At 49.8% G+C, this 17,536-nt stretch overlaps 1 protein-coding gene across 1 annotated transcript in view; it reads right to left on the bottom strand.

The window, feature by feature from the left end:
• Positions 1 to 1,498: 1,498 nt before the first annotated feature.
• MB21D2 (Mab-21 domain containing 2) overlaps positions 1,499 to 17,536 on the bottom strand; it is a 58,389-nt gene continuing 42,351 nt past the window's right edge. The window contains exon 2 of the mRNA XM_031957413.1: positions 1,499 to 4,279. Within this exon, the coding sequence (XP_031813273.1) occupies positions 3,015 to 4,279 (1,265 nt within the window). The 3' untranslated portion in view covers positions 1,499 to 3,014. The remainder of the gene's footprint in view (positions 4,280 to 17,536) is intronic.

The raw sequence follows: 17,536 nt of genomic DNA, 5'->3' as shown, positions 1-17,536 counted from the left end.
GTAAGGATTTAATATTTTGGTACAATTATACAAATTCCTCTATTGGGTATTCTTTGAGGACAAACTGAAGTGTTTATAAAGAACACTGTAAACTTATTCTGAGCCTTTCTCTTAAAAACAATACAAAAATGCAGACAAGGCTCTCATCTTTCCATTATTCCCAGATTTTAAGAAACAAAGCAGAAGTAACTCTTCATGTTTTCAAAGAAATCAGAATAGCCAGCATTTCTATAGTTGCTTTGATATTTGAAATGAGAGAGAGAGAGATACATACAGATAGATAGGAAGGGAGGAAAGGATGAAGGGACGGAGAGAAAGAGGGAGGAGAGGGAGGGAGGGAGGGAGGGAGGAGAGAGAGAGAGAGAGAGAGAGAGAGAGAGAGAGAGAGAGAGAGAGAGAGAGAGAGAGAGAAAGGAAGAAAGAAAAAGGAAGGAAGGAAGAAAATCCCATTTGACAAAATCGAGCCCCTACAGAAGAGAGATCCCTTAGAGTGTTCTAATGCTTTCTGAGAAGACTCAGGAACCAGAATGGATGCTAGTAAGGTATAAAATCAGCAGAAGGAAGGAAGGGGTTTGGAACCAGTGATGACATTGGTGGCCAGTTGCTGATTTCATGCTGCTCTGTTCAGCTCCACCTAGTGGAGTTTCTGGCTTCCTTCAAGGCTCAGATCAAACAAGCCTACAAATCTACAGGATGTTTTCTACAGGAGCCATGGGTGCCTTCTGCTGCTCCCAGAAATTGTCTATAATTTTCATTTACTTATCTGCGTGTACATTGTTCTCTCATTCTCCTAGGATGTAGCTCCTCAGCGGGCAGGAACTATTTCATTTTCCCTTGGTCTTTCTATCTCCTCCCCAGAACAGAATCTAATCCACAACAAAAACTAAATAAATTGGACGTATCTGCTAATTGAAAGTGATTTGCACTAACAGCACACAGTTGTATAGTTTCCCATCCACAGAAGTCCTAAGATAAGAGTCAGAAAGAGGGGCCAGAGATGGATGGATTGAGATTTGCATTGTGGAAGGGTAGGATAGACTCAAACCAATGGGATCACAGACTTATTGGAAGGGATACTGCAGTACCTGGTTTAACTTCTCAGATAGTAGAAACACAAATTCAGTGTACAGGACCACCCTGAGCTACAGCTGTCTCAACGTAACCACAGTGTGCATTTGTGTGAGAGCGTTTTACTTTTTGCAAGCTTCCATGGAAGAGTTAAATAAAAACGTCAAAACATGCTCTGCCTCCTCGAAACAATCTAGAAAAGTGACATGAAATTTAGTTCTTTTGCCGGACAGGGAGCCAGAGCAGTCACTACAGGTGGCTGTAGTATCCTAGGCCACGTCCAGGTGCTGTGAATGAGGGGCAGGTCACGAACGGAGGCAACAACACACCTGTAGTAGGGACATACACGTTAAGATAAATCTTAGAACTTTTGTTTTTTGACATAAAAATAACCTGGGGATCACTTAAGCACACACACACAAAAGCAATTTTGAAGCCAGGAAAATTCTGTTTTTTTATTATTATTATTTGACCTTTGACTGAAGGTGGTTGAATAAGTTCATTCTCTTTTATTAGCATAACATTAATTCCCATGCAAACCCGAGGCGGCAAAACCCAACTTCAGCCAGGATAAGGCCTGCAAGCTTCTGGACGCCGGAGGCCGCCAAGGGAATGCTGAGGGAGCCCTCGGCTCCAGCAGCCATCAGGGGCATCCGGCAGGAGCAGGGAGGCTCTGGGAGCTGAAGCTGCCCGACCTTTGGGTTGGCCCGGTGACTTTCCCGTCCAAGCCAACAATGCATCGTCTCAGTTCCGTTTATGTTTCTATAAAGAGCCAGAGCCTGGACTTGATGTAGAGGCCAAAGAATCCTTTCTAGTCAGCAAAGTGTCTTCCCAGGCAGGGCCCCAGCCCCGGCCGTGCTCCTGCTCCAGGCCTGCTTTGTGAATGGCAGAGACCACAGCTGGCGTGGGAAGCTCGCTCCGCTCTCATGGCTCCTGGTTCAGAGACGTATCCGCCCCAGGAGAAGTGGCCGCTCTGGAGGGGGCCGGTCCCTCAGCTTGAACTTTGGGCAATTATTCAAATTTCAGGCAACTACCTTCAAAACGAGTCTCAGGCAAGAAAGGCCGGGCAGGTGCCAAAGACTGTTCCAGTCTGATTCCAGGAAAGGAGTCCGGGACGGCCCTCTGCCTTCTCCGGCAGATGGTCGTCGAGGGGGGGACATACACGCACAAGGACTAAGACAATGGCAGAGATTTCATTAGTGCAAATAACATTAACAATGGTATGTTCTTTAATAGGATTTAAATAAGGCTTCAAATAATTACACCACTACAACTAGCATTCGTCACCCTATTTCGTCTGGAAAGCTGGCAAGACCACCCCCAACCACCGAGGCTGGCTTTGAGGATGATTACATTCAAAGAAATTGCTTCCGGGGCTACAAAATCCGTAGCATTAATCACTTGGCAAGTCCGTGAATTTTCTTGGTGGAGGAAAAAGTAAACGAGGAGTCCTAACCCTAACCCTAAACCCCCCGGGCTGATCCAGAGGAACACCAGGGCGCTCTCTTTCTCAGAGGGTCCTCTCCAACGGTCCAAGTGATGGAAGCTCGTTAAAAATGAAAACGCCCCGAACAAAAATAGACTTTTTCTAGGTGAGGAGATGGCTTCCCCGGCGCCGCCCAGAGTCTGACCCAGGGAAGGAAGGAGGGAAGGAAGAGCGCCGGAAAGACCCTGGGCATCTGCAGCTATGGCTCTGGACCTCCTTTCAAGAACCGGAAGGAAACCGTGACCCGGCCCAGCCCAACAGAGCCCACAGGACAGTTACAGAGGGAGAGGAGAAGCGAAGGCTGGACGTGAGGGAGTCACGTCCTCCCGGAGAGACGGCGCCGTCCCCGGGCCCAGGAACCGTGTTCGAGCCGCTGTTCTCCATAGACCCAGCACAATCCTCGTGCCCCCACGCCGCGGACATCTCAGGGTCGGAACCAGCAAAGGCGTCTGTGAAAGGCTCAGAAAAACTTGTCGTCGATTCTGAAGTGGGGCCTGGTGACGTCGTCGGGGTTGATGAAGACGGAGATGGACTTGCCGGGGTTCTCGGTGACCAGCTGCTGCAGCTTTTTGGCCAGGCGGTCGTCGGGCTGGCCGGGGTCCCCGCCGTCGGACTGCGGGGAGGGGATGCCGGCCGCGCTTCCGCGCCGCTGCAGCTCCAGCGTCAGCCGGTTGGCCGCCTTGACGTGCTCGATGGCCGTGCGCAGGTGCTCAGCGGGGTCGGAGCGCACCGAGGAGAGCTTCCGGGCGTGGAGCATGACGGTCTCCTCGCCCAGGTGCTCCAGCATGTTGCACTGGGGGATGAAGTAGTTGGGGCACATCTTGTTCACCAGGCAGTGCTGCAGGTCGTCGATGAGCCCCAGCAGGAAGTGCGCCGCGTAGTCCTCCTGCGCCAGGTAGCTGGCGGGGAGCCGGTCGCAGGCCCAGAGCATCATGCTGCGCAGGTGGTAGGGGCTGATGGCTTTGGGGCGCGACAGCAGCTTGATGATGATGGCCTTGCAGGCCTGGTAGGCCTGCATCAGGCTGCTGGAGATGCACTTCTTCAGCTGCACCTCGCTGCGGGCGAAGGACAGCCTCCACTCGTTGTCCTTCTTGCCCTTGTGGGAGCAGGCGGGCACCAGGTAGAAGCCGCTGATGACCTCCTCCTCGGTGATCTTGCCATCCCAGAAGTGGTTCTCCATGAGCCAGCTCTGGGCCACGGCCGGCCAGCCTTTGAAGGAGACCACCGGGACGATATCATAGAGCATGCGGCTGCTGCCCACGCCCAGGATGATGGACAGGATGGTGCCGTTCTTCTCCACCTTCTCCACCTTGGGCATCCCCCGCTGCGGCTTCTTCTGGATCTCCGAGAGCACGATGCTGATGGAGTCATAGAACCAGTCGGCCACCTTGGTGGGCGAGAAGAAGTAGTTGGTGGCCCCGTTGATGTGGTCCACGATGGTGCAGCAGTCCTTCCACTTGCTGATGGTGCCCTCGTCGAAGAGCCGCAGGCTGAGCCACGAGTGGCAGAGAGCCGAGTGCCGCATGTCCAGCGTCACCGGCTGGTTGCGGTCGTGCAGCTTGAGGGCCGGCACCAGCAGCGTGAAGTCCATGTCGTAGTCCGTGCCCCGGGCGTAAACGTTCAGCTCGTCCAGGTCCAGGTCCACCACGCCCTCCCGCACGCCGCCGGACAGCAGCAGGTACTCGTTGGCCACGGGAAGCTTCTGGTCCAGCTTCTGCACCATTCCTGAAAGAGAATGGGGAGAGAGCTTTTGAGGAAGCAGCCCACACCCTGAGGGGAACAACCTCACAGATCCCTCCAGAAACTGCCCATGGTCCCAAAGAGATGACCAAGTCCCAAGGGAAGAGAACATGCCCCAGGATCTGTGGCCACCGAGTCCAGGGAGAAGGAGGGACCAAGTCAGAAGCACTGGGGCCAGAGCCTTTCCTCTGCACCAAGCTGCTGTCCTTGGTGCTGAAACAGAAATGGCTTCCAAGCTTCCACCCTGACTGTCCATAAGAAATGAGGCGCGGGTCCTGTGGGAGAGAGCAGCTGAGTGGTCCCTGGCAGAGGCTGTGGGCCACCCTGGCCCCTTGGATGTTTGGGTTTTGTTTTTCCTTATGGTGAACAGAAGGATGAAATGTAGATAGTGATTTCAAAACCAATCATGCAATATTAAAAATGGTCATCCATAATGTAGATCCTCCACTGGCTCCCTTTTAGTCAATGCAGAATCCAATAGGAATGCTCTGCTGAAGGCTTTTTTAAAGTCTCCTCTCTCTCCTTCCTTTCTTCTCTTCCTTCCTCCCTCTTTCCCTCTCCTCTCCACCTTTGTGTCTGTCTCTATCCCTCTTCTCTCCCATCTCTCTCTCTCTGTCCCTGCCTCATTTTCTCTCATTGTCTGTCTCCTTCCCTCTTTCTCACCTGTCTTTCTGTCTCTCCATCTGTCTCTATCCCCCTTCTCTCTCACCTCTCTTTGCCTCTGTCCCTACCTCTTTTTCTATCATTTCTATTTCTCTGTTTCTTTCCCTCTCTCCTTCCCTCTTTCTCTCCCATCTCTGTCTTTTTGTCTCACCATCTGTCTCTATCTCCCTCTCTCCCGTCTGTCTCCGTTTGTCTCGCTCTGCTTCTGTTCCTCCCTCTTGGCCCCATGCATATATTTTCACATCGACATTTCGTTTACTTCTGCGCTGAATGAATCACCGTGGCATGGGTGTGACCCCGGGTTCTTGGCAGCCATGGCAGGAGAGACCAAGAATTGGCAGCTGCTCTCTGACCACACTGGCTTCGTTTGCTGCAATGATGGAATGCCCACTTGTCAAACAAGGAGCCTCTCAGCTAATGCAGGGAGGCTCACCCTCAGCTCAATCACAGGGAGAGCAATCTTCAGACAGAATAAATCTCCATTGCTCTCAGGGCTGGGATTGGGACGGGAGAGTCATGATCACCAGCAGTGGGAAGACTACTAATGGCAACAAAATTTCAAATACAGAGCCACTGGGTTTAAGATTCAATTTATCAACACCTAAGAAGGACCCTCTCCTACTTCTTTGATTTTTGATCCTAACCTCTCTCAGAAAGAACTCAAAGCACTTTCATGAATACTATTTCATTTATCACTAATATTTTCCCCAATTTTTATATATTTCTCAAGAAGAAGATGAAATAACTTGTACAATATTAACTTTTAAGGTCTTATCATGCTATCATCTTAGTTAATTTTTCATTCAACCAATATGACTCATATTCCAAAACAGAACAAACACCCAGGGAGGGAGCACCACAGTTAGAAGGCTTGCCCCAAGATCAGCGCTACCCACTCAGGGGCCACCTTTGCCACGTACCAGCTAAGAGCCAGCATTCGGAGAGCCCTGAGATTTGCCAAACCCTTTACAGAAGAACTGTGATAGGCCTGCTTTGGCCCAGCATGGCTTGGTTCCGGCTCTCTCTACGGTTGCCAGTCACCTCTAGCTATACGCCTGCCTTGTGCCCCTGTAACTCTTCACATGATGCGCTGATCCATTGGAACACACTTTCTTGGACTGTTCCGCTCACATCTCTAGTCAGTCAATAAATATTTTAATGTGTCAGGCTCTGGAGGTACAAAGAAAGGTAAAAGGTAGCCAAAGGTAGTAATGCTTTATCTCCCCATCAACACACAGACATCCATCCGCTTTTATACACATGAGAATCATTATTCTCATTTATACACATGTGGAATCATTTCATCCTCACGACCCATGGGAGAGAAGGGCTATTATTACCTCCATTTTACAAGCAGAGAAACCGAGGCACACTGAGATGAGTGACTTGCAGGGTAGGTTCAACTTTAGGTCTTGCTGGCACAAGTCTAGCATTGCAAACACTCTGCCACGCCGTGGCCCTGGCATCGCAGAGGGGCAAGAGGAACTCGGTGCCAGTGGTGCCTGTGACAGTTACCTCAGCCTGGGCACGTCCCCTCACCTCTTGTGAAAACTCAAGCTTCCTCATCTGCAAACCTGGGATAATAACAGCAGGGACCACCCAGGGCACAGTGGGAACTGGTGTGACGTAAACCACCGAGTGCCCCAGAAACGCTAATTACCATCATTATTATTAATCATCCATCCTACGCCCACTGTCTCCCAGGCTGAGCTTCCCTGGGTGATGCCGCCCGCCCCTCAGCGCTTCGGAGATCTCCAAGTGCGGAGGACGTTGGGCAGAGTCCCCCGGACCGTGAGATCCCAGATCAGCCAGGGCCTCACAAAGCATATGGAGGCCTGGACCTGGGCCCAAATCCTCCTGTATTAACGCTCACTCCCCTTCACCCGCTTGCTCCTGCACAGAGGGTTTACTTGTTTTTGTCTTTGTACCCGTGCCTGGTACGCAACAGGTGCTTCATAAATGCTTGCTGAATTAAATAGATGAAAGTGAACTTGTTTTGTCTTTGCACCCCAGTGTCTAGTACACAGTTGGTGCTTCATAAATACTTAATGAATTAAATGGATGAAAGTGAATTTTTTTTGTCTCTGCACCCCAATTTCTGGTACACCACAGGTGCTTCATAAATGCTTGTGAATTAAGTAGATGAAAGTGAACTTATTTTTGTCTTTGCACCCCAGATGGCGCGTTAATCCACTTCGGAAAGCCTCAGAGCCAGGGAATCATAAAGCCCTTTAAGGTCGCAAGGGCCCACGAGTGCTTTAAGGTTGGCGAGGAGCTCCAATTGTCTTATTTACCTTAGAACAACCTGGGAGAGGGGCTCTCACCCCCATCTTACAGATGAGGAAACTGAGGCAGCACACGACCCGCTGAGGGCCAAGCAGCAGGGGTTAGAAGCCAGAGTTGAACTCGAGGTCTTTGGTGCCCCCCTAGCCCTGGCACTTCTCCGGCTCCCCTAGGTCTGCACGAGGGCTCCTACGCAGGATCCATCGATCCTCGTGGCCACAAGGGGGAGCTTCTGTCCCCTTAATTTCCAGATAAGAAACAAGGCTGGGAGGTGGAGGCTGGGAGGTAGAGGCTGGGAAGTGGAGGCTGAAAGGCTGGAGGCTGAGAGGCAGAGGTTGGGAAGTGGAGGCCGGAAGGTGGAGGCTGGGAGCACAGCAAGAGACAGACGTGCAGCAAGGCAACTGTATGGAACGTACGAACGTTGGGCTTAACACGTATTCTAACGTATTTAACACGTTCTGGACTACCTGCCTTTGGGGGGGACACAAGGCTCTACAAGGGCTGAAAAATGACCCAGGCTCATGCTTGTAAATAAAAAGCTTTAAAAGGGAAAAAGGAGACAGACGAGCCCTGGTCTGAGCCCAAGCCCGAAAATCTCCCCTACATCACAGCACCAACAGATGAAATGAACACTTGGTGACATGGGGCTAAAGCTGAGAGAAAAGGGGGAGAGAAAAGAGAGGGACAGAGGAGGGGGGAGAAAGAGGAGGAGGAGGAGAAAAAAAAAGAGGAAGAGGAGGAAGAGGAAGGACAGAAATCATAATGGTCAGAATAAGCCATTTAACAAAGGCTATTTGCCTCAGTTTCCTTGTCTGCACAATGGAGGTAATATAGCATCCATTCTCCAGATTGAGAATTAAATGAGATCATGTTTATAAGACACTTTCCAAAACTTTAAAATATTATATAAATGCTAATCATCATCATCATCACTAGGCTCGCCTCCTACACGGAGCTGGAAACAGAATTCATGGAAGCCTGTCGGTGTCTCAAGGCCCTCTCTGATGGTCTAGTGAAGCCCTTGGAGATTCCCTCAGAATCAAACTTTTAAATATACAGCCTTGAATGTATAGGCTGGAAAAGGATCTTATTTGTTGTATATCCCACAAGCTAAGCTACAGGGGATGTGGCACCTGCAGAAGATTTGCGGGAAACAAGAGACTGTTCAAGTATTGATTCTATTGTCCTGTGCAAGGAGACGGGGCAACAAGAAGACCCGTCACTGCCGTAGGACATGCAGAGCTTCCGACGCCCGTGCCATCCGTGGGGAGCGTGCAGGTCCCCTCGGGTGATAGGAGTCACCCTTGGGGCTGCTCCCTTTGTTCTGTTTCTGGGCTGCCTTTTTTCGTTGGCTAGCTGGGGCTACCCCAGGGTCGGTGCCAAAATAACCGAGAAGAAGAGATCAAAGTTCTATCTGCATCTGGGCCACTCTAGTCCTTTCCATTAAAGTTTATTACTCATTAAAAACAGCACATCTCCTCAGACACATGCAAGAAGAACAGTGAAAAAAATCTATCAGTTATACATCTTTAAGTTTCTAAATCTCCAAGTACTTCTACCCATTTTGCAGATGAAGAAAACAAGGCTGGGAAAGGCTACTTGAATTGCCCACAGTCACGGGAAGTGGCTGTTGGGGAACAAAGAACATACACTTATGCATCACCAGGCATCTCAGAGACCACCTACTCCAAGCCAGAGGGGAGCAGGAGCTTGCTCTAGGTGCTGCTGGGAACCTCTGGACTGCAGGGCTGGGTGGCTGTCCCTGCTCTCCGGCTCTGCGGCTGTGCCGGGGGGACCTCTCTGACCATCTGCCCCTCCTTCTCTCGTTTTATGTTTGTTTAGTGTTGTTTTTGATCACAAGGGGTGGCTCCCACAGCAGGGGAGGAGGGGAGACATTGGGGAAATCAAAACAAAAGAAAAAATGTCATGGGATGAGGAGGGAGACAAGATTATCCGACATTCCCCACTCATAAAAAAGTTGCCCACCCATCCTTCAAAGCCACGGAGGTCTCTCTGGGCGGAAGGCAGCAGGAGCTCCCCTTTTCTTCCCAGAGCCCCCCACGCCATCCCCAGAGCGCTCGGACCTGTACAGACTGCAGTGGCTCTGGCTGGAGGAGCCGGGAAGTGCCGCCCGAGGGAGACTCCAGCTGGGGCGGCCTCAGTCCCCCCAAGCTCCTGAACCCCCTGCTCTGATTTCCCAGGTCTCAGAGGGGGATGACCCGGACCCCAGCTGCCCTCCCTCCGAACAGAACAAATACTCCAATCAACGAAGCCTTCCTTTTCCTTTTGGGAAGACCAACAGTTCCGCTTGTGGGCAACAGATGTCTCCACACACCGCTTTATGCTCACGCTCTGCTCCAGCATCTTTTCCACCTTTTTTCCCTCAAGAGCCAGCCAGCTCCCGTGACCCCCACGGACAGCGCCTCTGCTCCCAGAAAGAGCAGCGGGAGGGGGGAAGGGCGGGCACTCTGGCCAGAGGTCCCAGGAACAGGGCCCACGGAGAACCATCACCTGGGAACATGGACGGGGAACAGGAGGGGGACAAAGTATCCAACAGGCACTTTGGATGTCACAGGGGGCTTAGTCTCGGTCTAGAAGGTATCAAAGGAAGTTCTGTGTTTCGGGGAGGGGGGGGCTGCACTTGGGAGTCATGGGTACTGGGTTCAAATTCAGCCTTCACTGCTTTTTACCTGCCTGAGTTTTCTCTTTTTCTGAGCCATTTCAAACTCTTGTTTAAAACAGGAGCTTGGACCAAATAATCTCTGACCCATTCTCCTCAGCTCTGAGCCTCTGACCAGTTTCCACATGCACAAGGGGTAACTGGGTGATTGGTGCCGTAAATTTTGGGGAGTCATTGGTCCTCTTGAGGGTGACTGAGCGGGATCTCCCTATTCTGGCAGGGCCCTCCCAGCTCTGTGATCCTCTGTTTTAGGATCGAAGGTCCAGATCTCCTAGGACATTGCGTTCAATATCCTCTTCCAGCTTAGATAATTTGGGTTCTAACATCCTTTCCAGTTATGCCCTTCTAGGGTTGCTGCCAGCTCCGTATTAAATGATCTTCCCCAGACGCAGCATTCTGTGTTCTCTTCCAGTTCTGGAAATCTATTGTCTTCTCTAGCTACAATATTTCCATGTTCCAAAGTCCCTTCAGCTTTATGTTCCCAGCTCTATGTTAAATGATCTTTCCCAGAGGCCTCATTCTGTATTCTAGATGCTAAGTTCTCTTCCAATTCTGGAAGTCTATGGCGTCCTCCGGCTACAATATTTCCATGTTCCAAAGTCCCTCCCAAATCTATGTTAAATGATCTTTCCCAGAGGCCTCATTCTATGTTCTAGATCCTAAATTCTCTTCTGATTCTGACAGCCCAATTTCTTCTCCAGCTACAATGTTTCCATGTTCCAAAGTCCCTTCAGCTCTATATGTTCCAAGATCTGTTAAATGATCTTTCCCAGATGCCTCATTCTATGTTCTAGATTCTAATCTTTCTTCCAATTCTGACAGCCCGTTGTCTTCTCTAGCTACATTTCCATGTTCCAAAGTCCCTCCCACCTCTGATGTTCCAAGTGCTTTCCAGCTCCATCCGTCCTTGTACACGTGACAAACAAGAGCTCCCCTTTCTCTTCCCCCGCTCCCCCCAACTCCAGAACACTAAGTGCAGCTCAGGAAGGGAGGGCCGAGGTGCCTCCTCACAGGTAGCAGCCATCAGAGACAGAACTTCCCAATGCCAGGATCCCAAGCTGATTTTTCTTGAAAATGTTGGTCCTGGATTGCGGTAAGCACACGCGGTCCCTCTGAGCCTTTGGCAAGAAGACAGCTGTTTTCCTGGGGGGGCCCGCAGCCCTCCGTCCCCTGAGAGGCATCCTAACCTTCACAGCCACTCGCTGCCCTCCTGAGCTCCAAGGAGGAAACGCTTTTCTCCCAGCAAGGCCGGGAGTCTGGAAGCTCGAGTCTCTCCCAGCCATGTCTGAGGGATGTTTTGTTACGGCATCGTCATGAACAATTCATTCCCACTGAATTTTTAATGCACACTCGCGGGGCAGGCAGCCTCAGATCGCTGCATCGATGCCATTAAGAATTCATGGATGAACCTGCAGCTTCCAGGGGAAGGGGGAGGGAACAGCAGAGCCAGAGGAGAATGGCAGAATTTCCGGGCCCCAGGAAAGAAAAAGAGGAAGCTCTGCCATCAGAGAGAGCCCTGGGAGCTGGGAGGAAGCGCTGAGCGAAGCGCATTGTGCCCGCCCCGATCGTCCCCTATCACTCAAAGTCACTTCCCAATCCAAAAACCAAACCGACAATACAATTATGGTACTTAAGGTGTATGGAAAATGGATTCCAAGCTGGGGGATGAGCCAGAGGCTCTTTTTTTGATGCAGTGGAAAGAACGTGGAGGTAAAAAAAATGGCTCAAATGCGCCACTTGCGATGGTCAGGCAGGCCACTTAGCCTCAGTGGGTCTCAGTTTCCTCCTTTGTAAAAAAAAAAGTACATTATAATAGATGATGCAGAGGTGCCCCCTCCCCCTCCCGCTCTAGAACCGGGACCCTCTCTGGGGCCGGCACGGAGGGCTGTCCAGTCTCTGGCCACAAGAACACGACTTGCACATCGCTTCCCAAGCAGCAGCTGAAACCCCCTCAGAGAGCTCCTCGGGGGCCAAGCCCCTTCTCTCTAGCCTCCCTCTCCACTCCTTGACCAAAATAATCCAATATTCCTTTAACAGGATTTATGAAATGTTTGCAATATGCCAGGCCTTGAGCGGTGGGTCTTGGGTCCAAAAGGGAAGAGGCACCGCCCATGAAAAAAGCAGGCTCTTTCCTCTCGGCTGGGTCCCTGATTGGATGGCACTGGGAGATGGCCATCTCATTCTTCCACTGATGGGATAAAAGCAACTGCCTGCACCCAGAACTCCCTGAAAGCCACTGGCTTGGTTTTCAACACCTCATAACCAAGAGACTGAGAGCCCTGTCTTCAGTGTGCTCATCCCAAAGCCTAAATGACAGTAATTATAGCTAATAATAATACCGTGTTTATATAGCGCTCTGGGGTATCCTAAACACTTTATAAATATCATCTTATTTTATCTTTGCAAAAATCCTGAGAATTAGGTGTTTTTTATTATTTCCATTTCATGGATGAGGAAACTAAGGCAAACATGATCAGGATCAGACAGTTAGGAAGCATCTGTGCCTGGATCACAACTGAGCTCTTCCTGAGGTCCAGAGTACTTTCTAATGCACCACTTGGGTGCCTCAGCCAGACACTGCAGAACTATAGGAAAGTGCAAACGCTAATTATAAGTATCATGCTAATTATCATGATTCTGGGCACAATAATAATGATTATTAACGTATTTATTTATGCTATTGATCATTTTGTTTCCAAAGAAAAAGCTACCAGAAATTCTCGAAGAAAGACATTTTCTAAGAATCAGAATTGAAGCAGATTATAGGCTTATTTCTATTTAATTCAAACAAGAAGTTATTGAACACCCAGGTCTATTTTTCTACTCAGAGAAGCTCCCCAGATAAATCATTCAGGTCCTGCCCTTCAAGAGCCAGTAATCTGTTAGGGGAGATGACTACAAAGAAATAAAATTAAAATAGGAAGTCCAAGAAGAAAAGTATGATCATTAATAGATCCCCATGGTGTTGTGGGGAAAGAAAGCCATTCCAGATGACCCGGGTGCAGCTTTTCTTGAGGAGCTGAATAGCTCTTTGACCTTAAAGCGTTCACAGGTCTCTTAGAAGTATTTCTTAAACTCTAGGTACTGTGGTGAGTGTGACAACAGAAAGGCAAAAACTGACCCTCCCCTCAAGGAGTTTACCCTCTAAGGGGAGAGCCGATAAACAGCACCTGGCATCAGGACTAGTGCCCCAGCCTGCTGGTGGGCCTCCTTACTCCAATCTCTCTCCCACTGAGCCGTCCAATCAATCTTCCTAACTATCCATGTCCTCATGTCCTCTGCTCCCCATCTCCCCCCCCACACTTCTGACATTCAAGGCTCCACATGTCTCCTTTCTCTCTTTCTGATCTCCTTACCCTTTCCTTAGCCTTACCCCTCATGCATCTCTCCAGGTGAACCGTTCATGATGGTATATTTCTGCTGATTGCCCCCAGAGTGTAGCTTCCTCTCCCCATCATCTCTGCCCCCGGCTCCTCAGGCTTCGTACAAGAACCAGCTCAAATCCTTCCTTCTACGAGAGCCCCCTATCCCCATCCCCATGCCCGCTAATGAGAGGGGAAGCCAGGAAGCATCAAGAAGAAGGAAAAGATGTCCTAACATGAGGGGCATACAGTGAACAGCCAAGAAAGGAGCATCTTATTCAGGAAAAATTAAGGGGGCCAATGAGACTCAACCACAGAGTGTGTGGGAAAGGAAGCTGGGAAGGTAGAAGGGGCAGGTTTCAAAGCTGAACCAAGGACCTTATAGTTGGTCTTGGAAGTGAGAAGGAACTACTGCAGTTTGTTAAGTTGTGGGGTTGCACAGTCAGACTTTGGGAAGATTAAATTGGAGACTGAGTGAAGTCAGGAGTCACATAGCAGCTGTTACACTAGTCAGGACCTGAGGGGGCATGAGGGTCCGTTGGGGCACGGGTAGCATACAACAGGTGCCACAAAGCACAATGCACAGGATGTGGCAACAATTGTGGGAGGTAAAGGAGGAAGGGAAGCACCAAGAATATCCCCTAAGACCCACATGTGCCAAAAGGTTTGTGGCAGCCCTTTGTGTAGTGGCCAGAAACTGGAAACTGAGTGGGTGCCCATCAGTGGGCAGTGGCTGAATAAGTTCTGGTATATGAATGTGATGGAATATTATTGATCTGTAAGAACAACCAGTAGGATGATTTCAGAGAGGCCTGGAGAGACTTGCAGGAACTGATGCCGAGTGAAACAAGCAGAACCAGCTCATTGTACATGGCAACAGCAAGATTATACAATGAGCAATTCTGATGGACGTGGCTCTTGTCAGGAATCAGATGATTCAGGCCAGTTCCAGTGATCTTGGAAGAAGAGAGCCATCTACACTCAGAGAGAGAACTGTGGGAACTGAGTGTGGAGCACAACATGGCATTTTCACTCTGTTTGTTGCTGTTTGCTGGCATTTTGTTTTCTTTGTCATTTTTTTTATCTGATTTTTCTTGTGCAGCAAGATATTTGTAGAAATAGCTATATGTTTAACATATATCGGATCACTTGCCAACTTGGGGAGGGAGTGGGGGAGAAAGGAGGGGAAAAAATTAGAACACAAGGTTTTGCAGGGGTGAATCTCAAAAATTATCCATGTATAAATTTTGAAAATAAAAAAGCTATAATTTTAAAAAAAATAAAGAATGAAAAACAACAAAATCAAAAAATAAGAATATCCCCTAAGTTCTAATCCTGGATGTCTGAGATATGATATATGATTTCAACAGGAAAAAGAAGGGGTGGAGGTGGGGAGAAAGACCCAGAATGCAGGTCTAGACTGTTGGGGTTAAGGTGTCTCTAACTTGCCCACTTTGAGATGCCCAAGAAGTAGTTGGAACCGTCTGCTTGAAGGTCAGGACAAATAAATCAGCACAGAGATAATAATTGGATCCATGAGAGTTGATGAGATCACCAAGAGAAATGGCATCGAGAAGGAAGAGGCCCCAGAACAGAGCCCTGTGGGACACCCCGTTATGTGTGTACGGAGAAGGAGTGGTCAGAAGTATAGAAGAACCAGGATGGAGGAGAAGCAAGGAAGGTGAGGGAGGAGAGGACCCCACCCCCCACTTCCAAGGGGAAAATAAAGCAGCCAGCATTTCCCGGACAGGGTTAGCAGCTGCTGGTGGCAGAGCCAGTCTGGAACACAAACTGGGTGACTGATGGCTGCCAGATCACCCTAGAGCTGCCACGCTGAGGGATGGACAGCCACCCCCCCCCCCCGCCACTCCCAAACAGCTTCCCTCAGCTCAGAGGGCTTCCCGCAGGCCGTCAGGTGCAGGGGGCACTGGGAAACGTTCCAACTGACCTCCAAGTGACGGCCACAATTAAGAGTCCAAGTGTAGGGGACCCCGGAGAACCCTGGGAAACGGGTCTGACAATTTCCAGGTTTCTCTGTCTCGATCACAGTGGAAAGCAAAGAATCCAGACAGAATGGATTAAACTCCCAGACAAGGATGAGCTCCTTTCTAAAAGCTCGTCATGCCAGATTTTCCATTTTGTTTAACCGAAAAGAAAAACCGGACGGCATTTTCATGCTTTTCTTTGCTTGGGAAAAGTCATAAAGAGGATCACAGAAAACAAGAGCCTGAGAGAGAAGCCATGTCAGTCCCCCCTTCTTACTGAGGGGAAGGAGGAAGAGAAAGAGGAAGAGAAGGAGGAAGAGGAAGGGGAAGAGGAAGGGGAGAAGAGGAAGAGGAGAAAAAAGAGGAGGAGGGAAAGGAGGAGGAAGAGGAGAGGGAAAAACAGAAGGTGGAGGGGGAACAGGAAGAGGAGGAGGAGGAAGAGAAGGGGGAAGAAGAGAAGGAAGAGGAAGAGGAGGAGGAACTTTTCAGTCAGGGGAGATGAGCTGCGAGTGCACAAAGCTAGACTCAGGCCCGTCTGTCTCAAAATGTGACAGGTTTGGAAAGGATCTCTGATGTTAGAACATTTGCATTCCCAACTAGGGGGCAGCTGGAATCTCCTCAAAGACCTCTGAGGACGGGGGGCTTATTACCTCTCAGGGCAGCCTACTCTAAGTACTGGGAACCGCCCATCACTGTGTGCTATTAATGGAGATAAAAACCAGCAATGTGTTCAAAGAGATTTTCCACAGGACCAGCTCACTCCTCTGCTCCATCAACTTGCATGGCTCCAGTATAAGCTCTTTTTCTAAGCTTTCAATCACAGCTTCAGCCCATCTACCAATCTACTTTTCTGGCTTTGCCACTGCCTCCATCCCAAAGCAGCCGTCCCTCAGTGTCTCCAAGGCTGCACCGGCTCTCCCCAATGCATAGGGCTGCTCTTTCCCCAGAGGCCCTCCCTGCCTCAAAGATGCACCTCAGGGGCTCCCCAAAGGCTAGGGCCCTCCCCCCAAACTGCTCCTGAATTTAACCAGACACTGGGGGGTGCAGACTCCACCTGGAGTCAGCAAGATCTGAATTCAGATCCGGCCGGGACTCTTCCTATGGGCCTCTGGGCTTTTTCTTCTGTAACGTGGAAACAGTCCCCACACTTACATCCCAAGGCTGCGTGAGGATCACAGGGGAGAAGGCAGCACAAGGCTTTTTGAATCTCAAAGGGCTCCATGTGCTCTCCCGAGGACACGGCCCCTTGGAGAGGTCCAACAGGCTCTTGGTGATGCGGGAGAGGACCTTGAGAGTCTCTGGCTCAGAAATATAGATGTGAGATGAGAGGAGGGGAGGGAGTGGAGAGAGAGACAGAAACAGAGAAAAATACAGAGAGAGAAGCAGAAAGAGAAAAGGAGAAGGGAGACAGAGACAGACAGACAGACAGGTCTAGGACAGAGCCTTGGGGGAGAGCCAAGTTTCGGGAGCCAGGAGAAGGTGATCTCTGAGGTCCCTTTGTAGCTTGACAGTTTCTGCTGTGCTCTGAACAAAAACGGGAGGCAGAGAAGGGTAAGCACAGCAGGAAACTGTTAATGGGCTCAGAGAATGCCTGACAAATTGAAGTAGTGGAACATGTGGACTCTAGAGACAGTTGTTTTCTCCAAAAGCTCAGAGGAATGTCTCAAGGAAAGGGTTTTAAAAAAACCCAGGAACAAGAACAAGCCTTTGTGAGTGATGATGCAAAATGAGCAGGAGAGAATGGAATATGTTTTTAATTCCCCAAAATGACAGCCCCTGACAGCGCCAATGGTAATTTGGGATCTTTCAAGAGGCATTTCCAAATCGGAGCTGCCTTCCAGGGTGGGGGAGAAAGCTTGGTGGAGGAAACAGTTTTAAATGTATTTGTAAGAGGGGAAAAAAAAAGGTCTGGGATTTATAGCCAGGCTGAGGGCGATTAAATGACCTGCCATCTGTTCCAGGAGAATCGATCCGACCCTCAGACAGGCTGATGAAATAGCACAGAGAAGGCCTCCGGCTCCCGGGATGACTTGAGCTTTGCAAGGACAAAGGCACTCAAGCCGCCTTCCCTCTCCTCTAACATATTTGCCCTGGGAACGACTGAGCAATGGGCTCTCAGAATTTAGAGCTTGTTTTTAGTCCCCAGTAGCTGAGTGATGGCTATGTTTGCAGAGACATCAACCAAAACCACTTAGATGGTGGAAGGTCAACTACCCTCCGTTCTCCTTTCAGACACATGTCAAAAGCAAATATGAGGAGCTCTCTGATG

The sequence above is a fragment of the Sarcophilus harrisii genome, chromosome 3, assembly GCF_902635505.1.
Source record: "Sarcophilus harrisii chromosome 3, mSarHar1.11, whole genome shotgun sequence".
NCBI classification, from domain to species: Eukaryota; Metazoa; Chordata; class Mammalia; order Dasyuromorphia; family Dasyuridae; genus Sarcophilus; species Sarcophilus harrisii.
This window is presented reverse-complemented; position numbering and strand designations above follow the sequence as displayed.